Source organism: Zeus faber (genome assembly GCF_960531495.2).
Source record: "Zeus faber genome assembly, chromosome: 15".
NCBI lineage: Eukaryota > Metazoa > Chordata > Actinopteri > Zeiformes > Zeidae > Zeus > Zeus faber.
Window position 1 is genome coordinate 4,004,763 of NC_137194.1, and position 22,787 is coordinate 4,027,549.

The window sequence follows — 22,787 nt, forward strand, 5'->3', positions numbered from 1 at the left end:
CACCTCTTTTCTTAGTGCACCAGATTGATGCATTTAAATGTTAAATGCTCCTGGACTACATTAGAGGGTTTGGAATCCCCCCCACATCGTAGTTTCACAAAATAAGCAACAACATTTTGCATAGGGGCCCCAAATAGCTAGAATGGGCCCTGGGTATTAATGGTTGGGTTGCCATCTGTACTTCCCAACAAAAGTTCCACGTTCTAACATGTTTGAAATAACAAATAAATCCATAGCTTTGTCTGTGTTACAAATAAAATGTTCATCATACTTTACTTATTCAAGTCTTTGATTAAAGAATCCAGATTTTAATCACTTTAATGACAAGTATTTTAGTAGAAATACTTAATATGACATAGTATTATATAATACTATAATTTTATGTTTAGAAAAATAAATGGTCACCCTCTTAACTGGTCAACTTTTTCCTCTGATGGCTCGACTGGATCTATCCTCCTGCGTCCACACGACCCAGTGGCCCCACTGCTCCCAGTAACAACCAGCGAACCTGTCCCTGCGCCTGCCAGTAAGAGGCCGGGGAAGCAGGCACCGGCACGGCACCGGAAGCAGCTCTTCTAGAGCAGGGTTAGTTAGGAAACCCTTTAATAGGGTCAGGGAACCATTGAAGGAGCTGATTTCAAGCTGGTTCTATTTTGTTTTTGTTTGTTATTGTTGTTGTCTATCCACTGCCATGTTTTTGTCCTCAATAAATCCACTAAACAGTTAAAATTTGAATGTTGCTGCGTCGTCAACTTTGGTCCTTTGTAGAAACGGATGGTGTTGCATTGTGGGTAAAAGCTCAGCAGTAAAGGAGTCAGTCAATCAATACGTCGGTAAATCAATGAATGGCTTGATCTGATTGATCCGAGTTAAGAAAGAGACGATTGGTTCAATTTGAATCTTTATGAACGGATCAGAAACAAAGACGTCTGGTGGTCGCCATGGAAATAGACGCCCACAAAGTACACACACTGTACACACACACTGTACACACACTGTACACACACACACACACACACACACACACACTCTTCACTTCCTGTTTCGGACCACCGTCCATCCGTCCTCTTCCTGTGGGGGTGTCGGGGGGCGGGGCTTAGAGGAGCAGGAAGTGATGTCACACTCCATCTCCTTGGAAACGGAAAAGTAGATCATTTATTAAAATGTTTAGAAAATATATTTATATATTACAGCTTGAATACTATAGTAATAGATGAATACTACAGTACTAGCTAGATGGTAGTACCTCCTCCTGCCCCTCCTGCTCCTCAGGACTGGGGGCCCTGGTGACCTTTGACCTGCTGCTGTGCTGCTGAGCTAGAGCAGCTACAGAGAGCGACACCTGCTGCAGCGCCCCCTGCTGGCACTGGGAGAACAGCAGGCACAGCTTCTCTGACACCTGGAAAATAATACACAATATTACATAGAACACACTACATTATACACTATATATAATACACAATATTACATAGAACACACTACATTATACACTATATATAATACACAATATTACATAGAACACACTATATTATACACTATATATAATACGCAATATTACATAGAACACACTATATTATACACTATATATAATACACAATATTAAATAGAACACACTATATTATACACTATATATAATACACAATATTACATAGAACACACTATATTATACACTATATATAATACACAATATTAAATAGAACACACTATATTATACACTATATATAATACACAATATTACATAGAATACACGATATAACACACAATATATATAATACACAATATTACATAGAACACACTATATAATACACAATATATATAATACACAATATTACATAAAACACACTATATAATACACAATATATATAATACACAATATTACATAAAACACACTATATAATACAGAATATATATAATACACAATATTACATAGAACACTCTATATAATACAATGTTACATAGAATAAACTATATATCATATTAAATAGAATACACTATATAATACATATTTAACAGAACACACTATATAATATAATACGATCCCAGGCTCCTCCTGCTAGCATGCTGTAGTGTCCTTGAGCAAGACACTTAACCCCTAATTGCTCCTGATGGCTGCGTCCGTCGGTGTTTGAATAATTGGAAGTCGCTTTGGATAAAAGCGTCTGATCAATGCAATGTTAATGTAATACATTAAATTAATAGAACACACTATATAATATAAAACATAATATTAAATAGAACACTACTTAATATAATCAATAATATTAAATATAACACACTCTAATACATAATATTAAATAGAATACACAATGTTATATATGTTACTATATGTTGCAAGTTTATTTATGTGGTTATCCAGTATTAGGCGCTAGTCAAAAACTGCCAGGTTTGGTTTGATGTTCAAGGGGAGGGGATAAATACTCCAGCCTAAGTGTCAAATTGATCAATACACTGATCAGCCTAAGTGTCAAAGTGATCAATACACTGATCAGCATTCTTAATGTCATCTAAACATGGAAATTGTATGGAAGTGAAGAGGCGCGGTGGCAGGGCGGAGCCTGAGGAACGCAGGTCACATGGTCACGATGTCGGCCATAGAGTGTTGATGTTCTATTAATAGAATCAATTCTATCAGTAATATAAGTTTTATTAGAATTCTAAGTATATTAGTATTATGAAATCTATTAGTATTATAAGTTCAATTAGTGCTTTAAGTTCTATTAGTACTGTAAGTTGTATTAGTATTATAATTTTATAATTATAATTAGTATTATAAATTCTCTTAGAAATATAAGTATTATAAGATATATAAGTTTTATAATTGATATTAGTATTATAAGTGATATTAGTATTATAAGTTTTATTAACCTATAAGTTATATTAGTACTATAAGTGATATTAGAATTATAAGTTATATTAATATTATAAGTAATATTAGTATTATAGGTTATGTTATATGATCAACACCTTTCCATGGAACCAAAGCTGAGTTGCCATGGCGACAGAGTGCATGCTGGGTACCTGCGGTAAACTCCCATCCTCCACCACGGTGTTGAACTCCTGGTCCAGCAGAACGGACAAGAAGTCCTCTACCTCCCCCTGCTGGAGATCCTCTGCATACAGGAAGTGAGTTAAATCAAAATGAAATCAATAATTCAATGTAAATGTCTTTTTTTTGTTTTCACCTGTGCTGTCAGCACGCTGGGCATACAACACAGAGCACTGCATCTAGGACAGAGTTAAGCCCCTTTACCACTTGCACTGAAAGCCGTAAATCTACCGGCAATGTTCTGTATTGGTGTCATATGGGAACAGGATCCGGTGTCGATTTTCTGTAAAAGTCGCTCTGTAAATCTCCCCACTCTGGACCTGGTATTATTTCTGCCAAATTGCCGGTATGGTTTTGAATGTAAGTGTGTGTGAATGGAAGCAGTAACATTTCCGAAACAAAGGGGTGGAGCCGATCAAAATAAAGCACAAATAGCGTCTTTTTTTTTTTTTACCAATATTTATACCATACAAATATTTTTTAAATGATTTGTTTTCGGGACGAAATAAAAAAAAGATTCTGAAAAATGCACGGCGGAAAAGACGAGAAACTGAAAGACGTCCGGTCTCTACGGAGACAGGTCTTCATAGTCTGACATTTTATTATTTTTCTTCTTAAACATGCGACTCAGACGCTAGACATGTCTTTTACAGTTAGGGGTACGGTGCGAGGACATCGGGCTTGGCTTTCCCGCCGGCTGCACCGGAGGGAGCGAGCGAACAGGGAGAGATAGAACAGGTGGAGAACGTTCCTTCTCTGGAGGCAGAGCATGTAGGACAGGTTGAAATGTTGACACTGATTTAATAACACGGGTTTAGGGTTGTTGTGTCCGGGGACGAGGGCTCTGTCCCCACCACGTCAGCGGAGGGAAGAGTCCGTGGGGGGTGAGAGGGGTGGCGAAGCGCTGGTCTAAAAACCGGTTTTGTTGCCTCTAACTTATGATACTGCTGCTTGCTGCCACCTGTGGTCGCCCCCTGTGAACGCTCCATGCAGATTACGCATATTTTAGTATTTGTTTTGTTTTACTACAGCATGTCCATCAAAAACTCATTGGCAGATATCTCCTACGAAGGCAATGCACTCGTGGATATAACAAAATCCCTGAAAGAACAACTTTGGGAGATTTTATCCGCTGATCTAGAGTGGCCGCCGGAGAATCTACACGCCAACATTATCAACAAAGACAATAGCATCAATGGAGTCGTCGTTCCACGGGAGGGCGGATGGAGGAAACACCATGGTAAACGTGGCGGCATTCGGATCAGAATGAGGACACAACCTTCCGTTCACCTCTGCCCAGCATCCTTCTTGCCAATGTCCAGTCCCTGGAAAATAAGATGGGTGACCTTCGGGCGAGGAGTACAGTCCAATGGGACACGAGAAACGGTTGCGTCCTCTGCATGACAGGGGCCTGTCCAGCTGAGTCCTTCTCCTGGTTCTGCGCTGACGGATCGGGGGAGTCGGGGAAATCCAAGGGGGGAGGCGTCTGCCTCATGATCAAGAGCAGCTGGTGTAACCCCAACAACAACAAGACTCTCTCGCTCCTGCTCGATGAACCTGGAACAGCTGACCATCTCATGCCGTCCATTCTACCTCCCCACCTACTTCTTTTATGCGGGATTTGAGCTGGCCACAACACCGGTAGCTTGCCGGCTAATTTGAGTTACACCGCTAGGGATGAGTGCCCACTCTGGTGGGCCTGATCACCGAAGACGACGATGGGAAGGCCTTCCGTGAGAAGGTGGCTGACCTGTCACTCTGGTGCCAGGACAACAACAGCCTCATGAACGTCAGCAAAACTATGGAGCTGATTGTGGAGGTTAGGAGAGGATTACAACTGAGGACGCACACACCGTTGGTGATTAATGGGACTTCTGTTGACAGGGTGAGCAGCTTTAAGTACCTGGGAGTCCACATCACGGAGGACTTAACGTGGACTACACACACAGACACTCTGGTGAGAAAGGCGAGGCAGCGTCTCTACCACCTCAGGCAGCTGAGGAAATTCCGGGTCTCGGTGAGGATCCTCAAGTCCTTCTACTGTGGAGCAGTGGAGAGCATCCTGACAGGCAACATCACTGCCGGGTTTGGGAACTGTACTGCCCAGGACAGGTGGGCCCTGCAGAGGGTGATGCGTTCAGCTGAACGTACCACTGGAACTACCCTCACCTCCCTGCAGGACTTATACACCAGGAGGTGTAGTAGCAGAGCCCGTAGGATCATGAAGGATCCTCACCAGTCCAACAACGGACTGTTCCAGCTGCTGTGGTCAGGCAAGCGCCTCCGCAGTCAAACGGCGAGAACAGAGAGACTGAGACGGAGTTTCTTCCTTCAAGCCATAAGAGCTGTCAATGTTGTACTCACCAAGGGCCCCCACTGAGACACACACATAGGCCCCACTGCCTTAGTGTACTGTATGTTGCATACTGTACTGCACATTGTATCACTGTACTGTACGACAGATAATGTACTGCATTCTGTATCACTGCACTGTAACTGCATACTGTGCTGTATTGCTGTTCTGTCTTACTGTATTGCTGTGCCGTTGTACACTGTACTGTATATCTTCATACACACTACCTCTTTATTCACATGTCACTTTGCTGCACATATCTGTATATACATAATAGTCTATTACTATTTTTTTTTCTATTTTGTTCTCCCACTCAGTATATTACCTTTTTTACTTCTATTTCATTCTATTTAATAACTGAATTACATATTAGGAATCAGTTAGTTTAGTTATTTAATTAGCTATTGTGCCAGTTAGTACTTATTGTGCATGATCTCTGGGCGGAGGTTATGGGTCATTTCACTACATATATGCATGCTTGTATGTGACAGATAAACATCGTGAACCTCTCGCACCAGCATTACATAATGTAACAATCATCTAAGTGGGAACAGACTCATTACGCAACTTTTCAGTAAAGGAGGCCAATGTGGGAATGACTATCTACTGATGTTGCCGGATATTTATTATCCAACAATGTTACGGATTTCATGTGGGAAAGGGGCTCTAGTCTGCAAGTGGAGTTGAACTTCTCAACTTGCAATGCAACTCTATATTAATTCTTTAACCATCAACAACTGCTGCAATAACCCTGTCCTGTGGACGACCAGAGCACAGCTTGTTGTTACACACAACCACCACCATATCTATGACCCTATTAATATGTATGCGACAAATAATCTCTTGACCTTGAATCTCCCTCTTTGGAGTCTTAGAATCATCAATAATCATCATTAATACTCCAAGAGGGAGAATCACCATGGGTGGGTGGGTGGGTGTGTGTGTGTAACTTATTGAGGTACACCTGTACAATCCAATGTGATCCAATACACCAGCTCTGCCATGTATTAAATTTTTAAGAAGTTTATAATTTTCCATTTTTTGTTTACATGTGTAAATAAAATGATGTTTAGGACTGAGGTCATTGTTATGGTGGTTGGTGTTGTACTGAACTACATTATATTGAGGTGTTTCTAATTTTGTGTCCTCCCTATTGACATACATGAGGGGGACAGAATATAAGAAACACCTTTGAATATAATGCAGCTCAGTACAACACCACCACCAACTATGACTCCATGATGAAACACATTGTGAATTTAACTTTGACTCCATGACGAAACACATTGAATTAACACCTCTTCTACGACAGTCTGAAAACACCCTGGACATTATGGGAAACATAAAGAAACATTTATGGCCAAGCTGGTGTATTGGATTGTATTATATTGTGCAATAATTTACCGTTGCCATGGAAATAGTCCCTGACCACGTCCACCATCCAATCAGCTTTCTGCTGGCTCAGCACCCCCCCGAAGCCCTGGTCCACCGCGATCTGCAGGACACGTGGAGACTAGTTAACTAGACAGGTAGTTTACTAGACACGTAGCTTACTAGACACATAGACATAGTTAAATAGTGTGTAGTTAACTAGACAAGTAGTTAACTAGACACAGTTAACTAGTTAACAATGTGTCTAGTTAAGTACACCCTAGTTAACCACACACATAGTTAACTAGACACATAGTTAACTATAGTTTAGTAAACACTAGTCAACTACAAACGTAGTTAACTAGTTAAGTACACACTAGTTAAGTACACACTAGTTAAGTACACACTAGTTAACTACACACTAGTTAACTACACACTAGTTAGCCAAAACAAACGTGTGGATGAGCAACAACTTCTTCAAATTAAATGGAAAAGACGGAAACAGGCGAATAAAAGTACATCCTTCTCTGAGCGAGACGCTACCGCGATACTTAAAAGTACCGCGATACTAAAGGTACCTCGATACTAAAGGTACCTCGATACTTAAAGTACCTCGATACTTAAAGTACCGCGACACTAAAGGTACAGGTGTCGGATCGGAAGTGAAAAGCGGACTCGTCCATCATCCTGTTTCCTGTTGTAAGGTTTTAATCTGAGACTCGCACTCGTTTTCTGCCCTGAGCCACTGAGCAAGGCACCAGCACGAGCTGCTGTTTTACAAGTACAGACACTGGGAAACGTACTAGTTAGTACTGCTTCGTACCAGTCAGTACTAGTTAGTGGCAGTTTGTTTACTGACCTGCAGAATGGGCCAAGTGTTCAGAACCACACGAACCGCTTCACCGAAGACTTCACGTTTGGAAGCGGCGGCCGCCATCTTGGTTCCATGTAGACTGAACCAGTAGATCCAGAGAGAAGGATCAGATCAGACTGATCAGACTGAGCCAGCTGATCCAGAGTGAAGGATCAGATCAGACTGACTGACTGAGTTACTGCGTAACTATTCAAAATAGGATTTCTAATGACAGATAACTTGTTTTGTCAACTTGTTTAATTGATATGCGATTTTGAACCATAAAACTTCCCATTGAGCCAAATTTTACTAAACAAATATTATTTTGGATGATACTATTTACCATCATTTTCCAATCATCATTATACAATTTGGAATAAAATCAAAGTCAGAATAAACCGTAAAGACTGAATTGTTTTTGTTCATGAAGATTTTTTTGACTAATGGAACATTTAACAAACTTTATTTAGATAAATTAAAAGTGGGATCATTTTTTATGATAAGTGATATGATAAAGTTTTCCCATGGCGATAATTCACTTTCTGTTTGTTTTGCGGCTTGTGGAGAAAAAGAAACATTAGAATGGAACAACATACATTGTATGACGTGTGTGTGTGTGTGACACCGTGAGGCAGGACTCTGTGGACTACAGGAAGTAGACAGGGACATGACAGGAAGTAGACAGGGACATGACAGGAAGTAGACAGGGACATGACAGGAAGTAGACAGGGGCCTGACAGGAAGTAGACAGGGACCTGACAGGAAGTAGACAAGGACCTGACAGGAAGTAGACAGGGACCTGACTGGAAGTAGACAGGGACCTGACTGGAAGTAGGCAGACACCTCCTAATTTTTAGGGTAAAGTCACAACACGCAACAAGTGGATCGTTGTATTAGTAATTCTGTGTCACCAGGACTCACTGCGTCGTTACCTCAACCGATGCTGCGTTCATGAGAAACTCTGAAAATTTTAACTGGTTTTAGACGTTTAAGACGTCATATGGTGCAGACGGTGCAGGTGTCACTGCGCTCAGTCACTATCCCTCGTGGGACACAGGAGGAGCCAAGCCGGCAGTCACCCCAAAGTGCTCGGATCCTCCAGGTGACGCAAGCCCAAAACTCTCGCAGAGCAACAGAACATCATTGGGCAATTGGCCTCAAGCTAACAAGGAGAAGGAGTGGCTCCAGTTTGACGAAGAGGCTGATTTGTCTTAGAAGCTACAGCCAAGGGTGAAGCTGATTGATGGCTCCAGACAATGGCCACCATCACTGCCAGCAGCTGAGAGGTTTGGGCTGGAGGAGAAGAGGGCAGTGAAACTCCCTTACACTATAAACAACAGAGCAAGTAAGATCCACCGCCACCTTAGATACACCTTCAGTGATGAATCCAGGGATCAAGATCTGGGCCACTGTAAGTCCTTAATTAATCCACCTACACCAACTCTGGATTTTGATGGGAAGGAGCCGGCTGGAAGGAGGTCCAGGAGGTGGGCTGGATGGCAAGTGCAAGCTCAGCCCCAGGACCAAGTGGGTTACCTTACAAGGTATACAATAAATCCCAAGGTTACTCCACAGGCTCTAGAAGAGGGGCAAGGTAGCTCATCAATGGAGGTATGCGAAAGGGCTGTGGATTGGCAGGTTCAGGGACCTTATTTTGGACTACTACAGTAGCTTCAATCTAAGTCTCTGCTGGGTCTACAACCTCAGAGTGGCACAAGCTCAAGGTGGGAATCATTACTGGATGTACCATTTCAGTGATTCTTTTCGTGCTTGCCATGAAAATGCTTGTGAGGTCTGCGGAGGTTTAGTGTAGAGTGCCCCTTGCCAAGTCTTGTGTCTGACAGTCGCACATTAGGGCATTTATGGATGACCTGACTGGGACAACCACATCTGTTCCAGGGAGTGGTGGATCCTGAAGGGCCTTGTGGAGCTGATCACCTGGGCTCACACAAGCTTCAAGCCGGTGAAGTCCAGATCCTTGATGCTGAAGAAGGGAAAGGCCATCAACACGTTCCGCCTTGCATTTGGCAGCTCCCACAGATTTTCTGGCCCCTCTTGGTTTATGTGATCCCGATCTCAACTGTTGAGGGCTTTGAGAGGAGGGTCAGCAGGTTCCTACGGAAGTGGCTGGGACTACCGCTGAGCCTAAGCCGCATCACCATGTACGGGCAGAACCACAAGCTGAAACTTCCTATCAGTAACCTGAATGAAGAATTCATGATGATCGATACTAGGAAGGCGTTGCACTACCAAGAGTCCTGCGACCCAAAAGTCTCTCAGGCTGGAATCGAGGTCAGGACAGGACGGAAGTGGAGGGCAACAGATGCTGAGTCGCTGGTGGGCACAGTGTCTCATGGAAGGGCTGGCCTGGGTAGCATTAAAATATCCTGTACGCCAAGGCGCAGGGAACGGACAAGAGGTCGTTGATCCAGGATGAGGTGCAAGCATCAGTCGAGGAGGAGCGAGCCAGCAGGATGGTTGGAATGCGGCAGCAAGGAGCCTGTATGAGCTGGGAGCAAGTTGTGGAGTGCAAAGTCTCATGGGGCAAGCTTTGGAAAGCCAAGCCCCATCGAGTAAAATTCTTAATCTAGGCTGTCTATGACCTTTTACTTAACCAATCCAACTGGTTTGCTGGGTGAAGGTGGAAACACCAGCTTGCCCTCTGTGCCTGAAGAGATGAACCCTGGAGCACACTCTCAGCTGCTGTTCGAAAGACCTGGGCAAGGGCGCTACCGCTGGTGCCATGACCAAGTCCAGAAGGCCATAGGGGACATCATCTGCAGTGGGATTAGTAACTGCAAGCACCACTGCCCAGTGAAGAAGACCATCACTTTTGTCAGGGCTTAGGAGAAGACAACATCAGCTGCTAGGGCTACCTCCTCTGGCCTGCTAGCAACAGCACTAGACTGGGAGCTGAAAGTCGACCTGGGGAAACACCTGAAGTTCCCAAAAACTGTTTCCACAACAACGCTAAGGCCAGACATGATGCCGATCTTGGAAGCCTCCAAGCAGGTAATTCTCTTGGAACTCACTGTTCCTTAGGAGGACCGTATTGAGGAGGCCAACGAGAGGAAGAGAGCAAAGTATGCTGAGCTTGTGGCAGTATGCTGAAGCAATGGGTTGTGAGCGAAGTGAGAGCCCACTGAGGTGGGATGCAGAGGGCTCGCAGGCCAGTCCCTCTGCAGGGCCTACAACATGCTGGGCATCACAGGGGCCAGCAGGCGAAGGGCCATCGAGGCAGCAGAAGTTGCTTTGAGGTGGCTGCGGGTCAGGAGTGGAGAGCCGTGGGTGGGGTAGTCCTACCTGGACACAAGCCGAGGCTTGATCAATCCCGGCTGTGTTGCCTGGGTGACGGTGTGATTGTTGGAAGACCCAAAACACCCAATGACACTGATGATGTGTCCAGGTGCATCACAAGATGATATATGTCACAAGCATGTAAACAGGAAATGATTTTGGTATGAGGATGGTGTGATTTGAGCAACCACACCTGTCCTGGGTCTCGGTAATTGGGCCCAGGATCAGTGTGGCTGTATACCTGTTGCTCTGATTGGTCTGACTCTCTCTACGTTGTCCTCAGACAAGCCTTCCATCGGCGTCTCCAGTCATCCCTTGTCCCATACATCTGGCCAGCTCCTTTGTGCTTTCCGCACCAGCATCTTTCCTTAGCAAAATCCTTAGCAAAATCTTTCCTTAACGAGCAACAGGTAAAACCCCCATCCCCACATACACACACGAGAGGAGCCCTTGTCATGACATGTGTCCATCTGCTCGGGGCTGGTTCCACCTAGCCCACTCTCTACAATAAACTGGTGTGTTTGCTACGCCATTGTCTGTGTCTCTGTGCCAGAGGGCCCTGAAAACACCACTTTGGTGGAGTGTGGCAGGTGAAACTGCCACAATGGGCCAGCACCATTCAGCAGGCCAGCAGCTAGGCCACTCCTTTTGCCAGGGATTCTCCCCAGCCTCAGTTTGGTGTTAGGGGTATGTGGTGTGTGGATGGTGTGGTTTGAGTAGCCACACTTGTCCTGGGCCTAGGTAACTGGGCCCAGGATCAGTGTGGCTGTACACCTGTTGCTCGTTAGACCAATCAACAAGAAAAACGCCCATCCCCACACTCACTCAGGAGAGGAGCCCTTGTCATGACATGCGTCCATCTTCTCCGGGCTGGTTCCACCTAGCCCACTCTCTACAATAAACTGGTGTGTCTGCTACGCCATTGTCTGTGTCTCTGTGCCAGAGGGCCTGAAATCACCACTCGAGTGAGGTGTGGAAGGCGGAACTGCTACAGTGATGTTAGGGGGAAGTGCATTCCATGTAAACAGGAAGTTATGTAAGAGGGGAAATGAGCTCCATGTAAACAGGAAGTGATGTAAGAAGGGAAGTGCATTTCATGTAAACAGGAAGTGATGTAAGAGGGCAAGGGCAATCCAAGTAAACAGGAAGTGATGTCAGAGAGAAAGTGCATTCCATGTAAACAGGAAGTGTTGATAGAGGGGAAGTGTGTTCCATCGCTTCCTGTTTACATGGCATGCAGTCGCAGGAGAAGTTTCCTGTTTCTTTTCCAGAAACAGGAACAGGGAGTGAAGTCACACAAGCCCAGGATTATAAACCGAGATTAGTCATAATGAATCATTCATCATTAAAAACATTTAATCAAACATTTAATTCTATCACTTCATTTACATCTTTTTCCAAACAGTAGAATCTCAGTCAGAGTAGAAACAGTAGAATGTCAGTCACAAAGTTAGAAACAGTAGAATCTCAGTCACAAGTTAGAAACAATAGAATGTCAGTCACAAAGTTAGAAAAGTTAGTAGAGATTCCACCGCCCTTTGTTCTGTGGTCCGCATGTGTGGCGACTGGGGAATGGTCATGAGCCTGATGGGGGTATGGATGGGCAGGGGCGCATGGTGGGCCACTCTGCACTTTTGGCCGGTCGGGGGCCCGCTTTGGAACGGTCGGGTCCTAGGTGGGGTCCGTGCGCCCGCTGCCCGGCCTGCTGCACCCCTGCGTTGATCTGGTTGTGCTTCGCCTATCTCTCCCAGTGGCAGAACTCATACTCAGTACATACACCACACAATAGGCCTAGGGCTTGCGGGACGGGTGGGGTGCAAGCTATGTGGGTGGGGATGTGGCGGGCAGCTGCGATCTTGCCCGTCACGCTCCTGCCCCGACGTGCTTCTCGTCCGTCCTGCAATTTTAATATTACTCATATTAGCCGAGAACACATAGACTCGCACATAAATCGTACTCTGAACAACACCCCACCAGACCAGGGTCTGCAGGGCAGGAGGGGTGCGAATGATTCCGGTCTGATGTTTCTATGCTTATGTTTTTCCATGTACATGTTCTTGTTTGTTTCTATGTTTGTGTTTTTCCATGTTCATGTTTGTTTCTAGCTCAGGAGGTAGAGCTGGTCGTCTAGTAATCTAAAGGTTGCTGGTTGGATCCCAGGCTCCTCCTGCTAGCATGCTGTAGTGTCCTTGAGCGAGACACTTAACCCCTAATTGCTTCTGATGGCTGCGTCCGTCTGTGTTTGAATAATTGTAAGTCGCTTTGGATAAAAAGCGTCTGCGAAATGTAATTTTATGTTTGTATATGTTGTTGTTTGTTTTCATAGTTGTGTTTTTCCATGTACATGTTTTTTGCTTCTCTGTCTATCTTTTTCCATGTTCATGTTGTTGTTTGGTTCTACGTTTATGTTTTTCCATCTCCATGTTGTTTGGTTCTAAGTTTATTTTTCTCACCTGTGGAGATTCTCCCTCTTGGATTAGTAATGATGATTAGTTGTTAAGAGATCAAAACATGGTAAGATGGTTCTCCAAAGAGGGGGTTGGTGGTGGTGGTGGTGGTGTGCTCTGCTCCTCCCACAGGTCGCACACAGGACAGAGTTATTGCAGCAGTGGTTGATGATTAAAGAATGAATAAAGAGTTTCATTGCAGGTGGAGAAGTTGAACTCCACCTGCAACTAACTCTGTCCTGGATGCAATGGAACAAATACTCTGTGTTGTACGTCCTGCACGCTGACAGCACAGGGTAAAAAAATAAAAAGAAACAGTAGAATGTCAGTCACAGAGTAAGAAACAGTAGCTCAGGAGGTAGGTTGCCGCTTTGATCCCCAGCTCCTCCTGGTAGCATGCTATGGTGTCCTTACGTAAGACACTTAACCCCCAACTGCTCCATCGCTGTATGAATAATTAACTTGCTCGTTCCTTTCTGAAAAAATTACTTCCTGTCTGGACACATTACTTCCTGTCTAGACACAACGTCCTGTCTGGACACACGACTTCCTGTATGGATGCTACTTCCTGTCTGGAAGCTACTTCCTGCCTGGAAGCTACTCCCAGTCTGGACACACTACTTCCTCTCCAGACACTACTTCCTGTATGGAAGCTTCTTCCTGTCTGGGCACACTACTTTCTGTCATATGACTTCCTCTTCTTCTTCTGGAAAGTTTCCTTTGGTTTAACGCCAACGTGTGTGTGTGTGTGTGTGTGTGTGTGTGTGTGTGTGTGTGTGTTGCAGCGTGTGTGTTTGTGTGTGTTGCCCTGTGTGTGTTTGTTCCAGTGTGTGTGTTGCAGTGTGTGTGTTTGTGTGTGTTGCACTGTGTATGTGTTGCACTGTGTGTGTGTTGCTTTGCAGGTTTCAGTGTGTGTGTGTGTGTGTGTGTGTGTGTGTGTTTGTTTTGCAGTCTGTGTGTGTGTTTGTTTTGGAGTGTGTGTGTGTTGCTTTGCAGGTTGCGGTGTGTGTGTGTTTGTGTTGCAGCGTGTGTGTGTCTGTTGCAGCGTGTGTGTGTGTGTGTTGCAGTGTGTGTATGTGTGTGTTGCAGTTTTTCTGTGTGTTGCAGTGTGTGTGTGTGTGTTGCAGTGTTTCTGTGTGTTGCAGTGCGTGTATGTGTTGCAGTGTGTGTGTGTGTGTGTGTGTGAGTGCATGTTGTAGTGTGTGTGTGTATGTGTTGCTGTGTATGTGTGTGTGTGTATGTGTGTGTTGCAGTGTGTGTGTGTGTGTGTGTCTGTGTGTGTCTGTGTGTGTGTGTGTGTGTGTGAGTGTATGTTGCAGTGTTTGTGTGTGTTGCAGTGTGTGTGTGTGTGTGTGTGTGTGTGTTGCAGTGTGTGTGTGTGTGTGTGTGTGTGTGTGTGTGTGTGTGTGTCTCTTTCACTGGGATCGGTCCGGCTCCATCTTGGCACAGTCTCCATTTTGTTTTTCATTTAAAGATGGTACACCCTGAAGAGTGAGACAGGAAGACAGTGAGATGGGAAGATGGTGAGACAGGAAGACAGTGAGACGGGAAGACGGAGAGACCGGGAGACAGTGAGACAGGAAGATGGTGAGACAGGAAGAGCATGAGACAGGATGTATTAGAACAAGGCTGCCCTTGACACTCCTCTTCCTCTTCTAATTGTGTAGTACTAGCTGTAGAAGTAGTAGTAAAGGATGTGTAGCAGAATAATAGTAGTAGTGGTAGTAGTAGTAATATGTGTAACATCATAGTTGTAGTGGTAGTAGTAGTAGTACCTTGACGGTACTCTTCCTCTGCTGGATGCTCTGCTGTTACTGTGTAGTACAAGCTGTAGAAGTACAACTAGTTGTATAGTACTAGTAGTAGTATGTGTAGTAGAAGTAGTAGTAGTAGTAGTAGTAGTATTTGTATGTGTAGCAGCATAGTAGTAGTAGTAGAAGTATGTGTAGCAGCATAGTAGTAGTAGTAGTAGTAGTAGTAGTAGTAGTAGTAGTACTAGTACCTTGACGCTCCTCTTTCTCTTCTGGACGTTGTTCTCCGGGTGGAGCAGGATGACATAGACCTTGGGGACGTACAACATCCCCAGAGAGACGGAGGCGCTGAGGGACATGGAGACGGTCAGGGTGGTGGTCTGGATGAACATCTATAACACAAAATATACACAACATACTATATAGTAAATATACACAACATACTATATACTACATATACACAACATACTATATATTAAATAAACACAACATACTATATACTTAATGAACACAACATACCATATAGTAAATATACACGACATACTTTATACTACATATACACAACATACTATATATTAAATAAACACAACATACTATATACTTAATGAACACAACATACCATATAGTAAATATACACGACATACTTTATACTACATATACACAACATACTATATATTAAATAAACAAACATACTATATACTAAATATACAAAACATACTATATCCTTCATATACACAACATACTATATACTAAATATACACAACATACTATAAACTAAACATACACAACCTACTATATCCTTCACATACACAACATACTGGATACTAAATATACACAACATACTATAACCTTCATATACACAACACTCTATATATTAAATATACAAAACATACTATATAGTAAATATACATAACATACTATACACTACATATACCCAACATACTATATCCTTCATATACACAATATACTGTATACTAAATATACACAATATGTATACTTAATATACACACTCAATGGTGGTCTGGATCCAGTATCCAGTGTAACGCAAAGTATATATACTGTATATATTCTATGCATGCAAAGGCGGGGCCCGCCACTCTGCAGCCAGCAAGAGTCATCGGTCCCACCCAACTGGTTCCTCAACGGCTCCTGACTGAGTTTCCTAACTAATTCTAATTGGTTTTAACTGGGTTTCCTAACTGGTTGTACCTGGTTCTAACTGGGTTTCCTAACTGGTTCTAATTGGTTCTAACTGGTTTCCTAACTGATTCTAATTGGTTCTAACTGAATTTCCTAATTGGTTGTACCTGGTTCTAACTGGTTTCCTAACTGGTTTTACCTGGTTCTAACTGGTTTAACCTGGTTCTAACTAGTTTTCTAACTGGTTGCACCTGCTTCTAACTGGTTTCCTAATTGGTTGTACCTTGTTCTAATTGGGTTTCCTCACTGGTTCTAATTTGTTCTTACTGGTTCTAATTGGTTATAACTGGGTTTCCTAACTGGTTCTAATTGGTTCTAACTGGGTTTTTTAACTGGTTGTACCAGGTTCTAACTGGTTTCCTAACTGGTTGTAGCTGTTTCTAACTGGTTTTCCTAACTGATGCTAATTGGTTCTAAATGGGTTTCATTACTGGTTGTAGCTGGTTCTAACTGGGTTTCCTAACTGGTTCTAATTGGTTCTGACTGGGTTTTCTAACTGGTTGTACCTGGTTCTAACTGGTTTCCCCACCTTCTCGCTGGACTGGGCGGTTCCAAAGAAGATGGGGACGAAGGCAAGCCACACGATGCAGGTGGTGTACATGGTGAAGCCAATGGGCTTGGCCTCGTTGAATGTTTCTGGAACACCGCGACTCTTCACCGCGTAAACAGTACAGGTAACCTGGCAACACAGCAGAGTGGTGACCTAGCAACACAGCAGAGTGGTAACCTAGCAACACGGCAGAATGGTAACCTAGCAACATAGCAACACACCAGAGTCGTAACCTAGCAACACAGCAGAGTGGACCTGGCCCAGGACCTGGAGCTGACGGGTTCCGGACAGAACTTTGAATATTTTTATTTTATAGATTAATGACATTTTATCTGATCTGATCTGATCTTAAACTGGGGGCACGTAACGTGATGTTTTCCAGTCACAAATTGTAATACGGAGAACAGACGGACACCATTTTGTGCTACTCCAGCACTACCAAGAGGCAAAATATATTGCCTTTTGCATTGCACCGCACCCCACCCCACCGCACCCCACCTCACCGCACCCCACCTCACCACACCCCACCTCACCTCATCTCATCAAACCTTATCCCATCTCATCCCATCCCATCCCTATCTAACCTTATCCTATCATATCTTGGCTTATCCTATCTAAACTCATACCACTGCACCCCACCCCACCCCACAGCACTCCACCCTACCCCACCTCACCTCACCTCACCTCATCTCATCTTACCATCAGCAAAATGCTGTAGCTCAGGCAGCAGATGAGTGACAGGTCCGACATGTCGCACTTCAGGATCCCCCGAGCCAGTTCAGGGTTCGGGGGGCGGAGCTCCTCATAGTCTATGATGGTGTGGGGGGGCACCACTGACAACCACACAAACACACCCAGGACCTGCACACAAATACAGATTACATTCAGATTACCTCTAGATTACCTTAGATTACATACAGATTACATTCAGATTGCCATTAAATTACATTCAGGTTACATCCATATTGCATTCCTATTACCATTAGATTACATAGATATTACATTCAGATAACCATTACATTTAGATTACATGCAGACTACATTCAGATTCCCATTAAATTACATTCAGGTTACATTCATAAAACATTCCGATTACCATTAGTTTACATACAGATTACATTCAGATTACATTCAGATTACCATTAGATTACATTCAGATTTCAACTAGATTACATTCAGATTACCATTAGATTGTATTCAGATTACAGTTACATTACCATAAAATGACTTTCAGATTACATTCAGATATGACATTTAGAGAAATACATATCTGGGATATTACATAACCCTAAACCTTGTGTGCTTTAGCTCCTGAGGTTTTCAAGCTCGCTCAAGAAGCAGTTCCGTAGGGTAACGGTTAGAGGGTTAGGGTTAAGGGGTTAGAGGATTAGGGTTAATGGGTTAGGGGGTTAGGGTTGAGTGGTTGGTGGGTTATGGTTAAGGGGTTAAGGGGTTGGGATGTTAGGGTTAAGGGGTTAGGGTTAGTGTCGTAGATACATTCAGACTCAACGAGTGCCGGTGACGGGAGCGTGCTGCGAGAGGCAGATGTGGATCTGGGCAGATATCTTGCAGTCTGAACAGGGCTTTACCTGGACAGAGATGAGGATGGAGGTGATGGCCAACTGGGAGGAAGGGCTGATGAACTTGGGTGGAGTCACAGACTTCTTGCCCTGCTCAAAGATGCGGTAGATGCGGTTGGTCTTGGTGAGCATGGAAGAGTAGGTGATGCTCATGCCCAGACCGAGAAGCAGTCGTCGCAGGGCGCACACCACTGCACCAGGCTCCGCCATCATGAGGAAGGTTATGAGATAGATGAGGAAGATTCCTGCAGGGGAGATCTGTCTGTTAGCCTGCCTGCCTTAGTAGAATTTGTGCTAGTACTGCTACTATTAATGCAGTACCAGAACTTGCACTAGTAGTACCTGTTAGTAGTACATAGCTGAGCTCCCGGCCTGCGGCGCGTACTATGGGTGTGTCATTGTACTTGATGAAGGTCAAGACCACGCAGAGGGTGCCCAGTATTCCCATTACGGCCAAGCCGACTGGGACCAGCGCCCAGGGCGAGTGCCACTCCAGCTTGATGATAGGAGTCGGCCGACAGGAGGTCCGGTTCTGGTTCGGACGCATGTTAGATGGACATGCCTGGCACGAGAACTCATCCAGCTGGAACTGGTAGCCATCACACAACTGTGAGGAAACCACAGGGTTATAATGGGAACCATCACACAACTGAGAGTTACACTGGGAATAATACTAGTAGGTATACCGGGAGTGTTGTACACCCAGTTGTACTGGGAGTCGTACTGGGAGTTGTGCTGGCACATGTATTCTGAGAATCACTCTGGGAGTCGTGCTGGGAGTCGTGCTGGGATTGTGCTGGGGGTCGTACAGGGACTTGTGCTGGGAGTCGTACTGGGAGTCGCACTGGGAGTTGTATTGGGACTTGTATTCTCAGCGTTATTCTTGGAGGCGTGCTGGGAGTTGTACAGGGAGTCATGCTGGGAGTTGTATTGGAACTTGTATTCTGAGCGTTATTCTGGGAATTGTAACGGGAGTCGTAACGGGAGTCGTGCTGCGAATCTCGCTGGGGCTCGTACTGGGGTTCATGTTGGGAGTCTCGCTGGGCGTCATGCTGGGAGTCGTACAGGTAGTCGTACTGGGAGTCGTACAGGGAGTCGTACAGGGAGTCGTACAGGGAGTCGTACAGGGAGTCATGCTGGAAGGTGTGGGGAAGTTGTGGTGGGCGTCATGCTGGGCGTCGTACAGGGAGTTGTACTTGGAGTCGTACAGGGAGTTGTACAGGGAGTCGTACTGGGAGTTGTGCTGGGAGTCATACAAGGATTCATGCTGGGGGTCATACAAGGAGTCGTATAGGGAGTTGTACTGGTAGTCGTACTGGGCTTCTTGCTAGAAGTTGTACAGGGAGTTGTGCTGGGAGTTGTACTGGGAGTTGTTCTGTGAGTCATACTGGGAGTCATACTGCGAGTTTTTCTGCGAGTCTTGCTGGGAGTTGTGTTAGGAGTCATGCCAGAAGTCTTACAGGGAGTTATGCTGGGAGTTGTACTGGGAGTTGTACTGTGAGTCATACTGGGAGTCATACTGCAAGTTGTTCTGGGAGTCGTACTGCGAGTCGTACAGGGTGTCGTACAGGGTGTCGTACAGGGTGTTGTACAGGGAGTCATATTGGGGGTAGAACAGGGAGTCGTGTGGGGAGTCGTGCTGGGAGTCACCTCGCAGTGCCAGCAGCAGGAAACTTCTTTCACCATCTTCTTTCTTTCTCCAGGACGACAAGGAAAACTGCAAACAGAGTCTGGAACGTTCTGCCCTCCCCCTGACCACTGCATGTCTTCTAACTGGAGAGAGGGAGTAATTATTATTTTGTTTTATTAGAATTAATTATTATTAGTTATTATTCAACGATGGAGCCCAAACAGTGAGGAGGTTCGGAACCCGACAGTGAGGGCTGCCAACAACAACCTTGTCTTAAACACCAAAAAGACCAAGGAGATTATTGTGAAATTTTTGGATCAAAGATGATCACACACAGTCCTGTCCACATCACTACAGCGGCTGTGGAGAGAGTCCCCAGCTTCATGTTCCTGGGAGTCTCCATCAGTCTCCAGTCTCCTGGGCTGGAGATTTCTGCCAACCTCCCCCAAAAGCTGCTCGTCAACTTTTACAGCTGCATCACAAAGAAAGATCCTGACAACCTGCACGACAGCCTGGTACAGCAGCTGCACCAAACTGACAGAAAAGCCTCCAACGTGTTGTGAAAACAGCACAGGACATTGTTGGCATTGAACCACCATCACTAAAACATCTTCACTGCACCCACTGTGTGAGTAGGGTTAAGAATCATAGAAGACATGACACACCGTGGACAGTATTTGTTTAAGCTCCTCCCATCGAGCAGGCCTTTCAGATCAATCCGCACAAATAGACTGAACCCAGACATCTCCTCAGTTGGACAAGACTAATATGCTGCCATCATTCCATGCAACTCCAAGCCACTGATGATGTCCAATATTCCTGCACCAAGCACAAATCATTCAACACCCATTACACATCACTCCATATCTGTCCACCGCACCTTGACTGTACTTTCGCTACTGCTGCTGATGCGTTTTCCCATCGTTGTTGTGTGCAGAATGGACTCCTATTGTTATTGTTCTGATTTTTTATTTTTTCTGGAATTATTCGGACTAAAAGTGTCCACAACAGAACGGCCGCTTCAGCTACGGACACGGTTGAGGTGTTGTTATAACTGGGACGTCTCTAACATCTTGTGGTTTAAGTTTCATCCAAATGTATCTACATACGGGGCAGAAAATAGTGAAAAAACGATTAAATTTGACCGGAAGTAGCAGAACTTTCACCCTTCACCGACACACCAAGGTTCAAAAACTTAGTGGGGTAGTGGAGTGAGATGAGTTTTAGAATAAGACGCTTTGTGACATCATCATCCAATTGGCTATAAATGTACAGGGTGTGGCCCGCAGTCCGCAGGTAGTTTCACTGACCTGAGAAGCAGACATGTCAGTGTTTGTAGTTGGATAACGTACTGTGAAGTAGGTATGATGAAATGAAGCTTTGTGAAACATTATGGTTTACCCAACACACTGTGTTGAAAATGACAAAATGCTAATGACTACAGAGTGTGTATATAGGTATGAACACACTAACTGATGTGTGTATATAGTAGGTATGAACACACTAACGAACGTGTGTATATAGGTATGAACATACCAACTGACACTAAAACAACAGAAAAGTAGCAAATTCTCAGATTTGGGAACCTGATCAATATATACTTAATTAATTACTTAAGTCTTCTACGATTAAAAGTGTAAATGGTGAAAATCAGGGATCATTATTATTTACATTACTTACCGAATAATAATTCAACCACGAAACTATACATTCATTCATGAAATGGCACAGTCTAGGATCCTCCTTATCCCAGAATATGCAGCAACATTAATGGTTTGTAAAATTTAACGCTGGAAGGGAAGCTGCATTTCAAGGCCTGTGGGAAATGTTACTGTGCTGTCTTCAAGCGTCAGAAATGTTTAATTTATATATTATTCATAATTTATCGACCAGCAATACCCGAGCACTTCGTACAAATATATACAAGCTTATGGTTGTTTATCTCAATTTTTTTTATTGTTTTTAGATGAGCAATACTCAGGCGTGAAGTAACGGTCTACCTTAGCAGCAGTCCAAAAAATATACAGTACTTATTTATTTTTTGTTCAATTTTATACATTATTTAGAGTTTGTTTATTTACTTAAATATGTATTGTTTAACTGCACTTTAGAAGTTCAAATGTGTCCAGTCAGTACCTGATGTTTGTAATTATTTATTGTTTATAGACATGCCCTGAAGAGCAAGTCCTTCAAGTTTCAAGGTCAAAGCGATCAAATTGGCAATGGTATTATCAGACTTATTTCCTGTGTTGAAATAGATGATACATCCTGGTAAAATATAGACAGTGGTGGCCTGCTGGCAACAAACCTGTGCTCTTAAAATATCTGTTTAGGTGTTACAGTAGCCTTGAGTGTCCATCTGTTATGCTTATAAGTGATGCTGTTAAGGGGGGGTGTGTTTGTACGTGCGTCCATGTTGGGGCGGGGGGTGGTATCTGTGGGCTGGTTGTGGTGGCCGGATCTGGGTCAAAAAGTCCGGGGCCATTTTCATTTTGTAAGCACATGAGTTATTTATTATGAATTAATATTGGTTCAACGTTAGTCCTCCTTAACGATATGTACCTTTGGTTTTATTTGAGGTTCATAACAGTACATTGTACTAAGCAGTTGTTGGCTCATTAGTTTGCGATTCACATGCACAAAAATGTACTAGAATGCAGGAAATTAAGTTTTTGTAACTACGATTTTGGGAAACTGTAATAGGTACCA

The 22,787-nt window shown here is 44.0% G+C and overlaps 2 protein-coding genes across 2 annotated transcripts in view; both read right to left on the minus strand.

Moving 5' to 3' along the window:
- Nucleotides 1–888: 888 nt before the first annotated feature.
- tsr2 (TSR2 ribosome maturation factor) lies at nt 889–7,745 on the minus strand. The gene is made up of 5 exons (XM_080014903.1): nt 7,630–7,745; nt 6,804–6,894; nt 3,019–3,110; nt 1,247–1,399; nt 889–1,131 (listed from the first exon to the last, which is right to left on the minus strand). The coding sequence occupies exons 1-5, from the start codon at nt 7,705–7,707 to the stop codon at nt 1,033–1,035; spliced, it is 513 nt and encodes a 170-aa protein (XP_079871029.1). The 5' UTR covers nt 7,708–7,745; the 3' UTR covers nt 889–1,032.
- Nucleotides 7,746–10,466: 2,721 nt separating this feature from the next.
- grm6a (glutamate receptor, metabotropic 6a) overlaps nt 10,467–22,787 on the minus strand; it is a gene marked incomplete at both ends in the record, with an annotated part of 37,873 nt that continues 25,552 nt past the window's right edge. Inside the window, 8 exons of the mRNA XM_080014509.1 lie at nt 10,467–10,660; nt 12,878–12,905; nt 15,364–15,510; nt 16,848–16,997; nt 17,568–17,729; nt 18,458–18,693; nt 18,791–19,055; nt 20,099–20,221. Coding sequence (XP_079870635.1) covers nt 10,467–10,660; nt 12,878–12,905; nt 15,364–15,510; nt 16,848–16,997; nt 17,568–17,729; nt 18,458–18,693; nt 18,791–19,055; nt 20,099–20,221 — 1,305 coding nt within the window. The remainder of the gene's footprint in view (nt 10,661–12,877; nt 12,906–15,363; nt 15,511–16,847; nt 16,998–17,567; nt 17,730–18,457; nt 18,694–18,790; nt 19,056–20,098; nt 20,222–22,787) is intronic.

Excerpts from the sequence above, each read along its gene's own strand:
- tsr2 (XM_080014903.1), bottom strand. The coding sequence starts at position 7,707 with ATGGCGGCCGCCGCTTCCAAACGTGAAGTCTTCGGTGAAGCGGTTCGT. Across the intron at positions 6,895-7,629 it reads ACACTTGGCCCATTCTGCAG|ATCGCGGTGGACCAGGGCTT; the intron begins GTCAGTAAACAA and ends CGTGTCCTGCAG. Across the intron at positions 1,400-3,018 it reads AGGATGGGAGTTTACCGCAG|GTGTCAGAGAAGCTGTGCCT; the intron begins GTACCCAGCATG and ends ATTATTTTCCAG.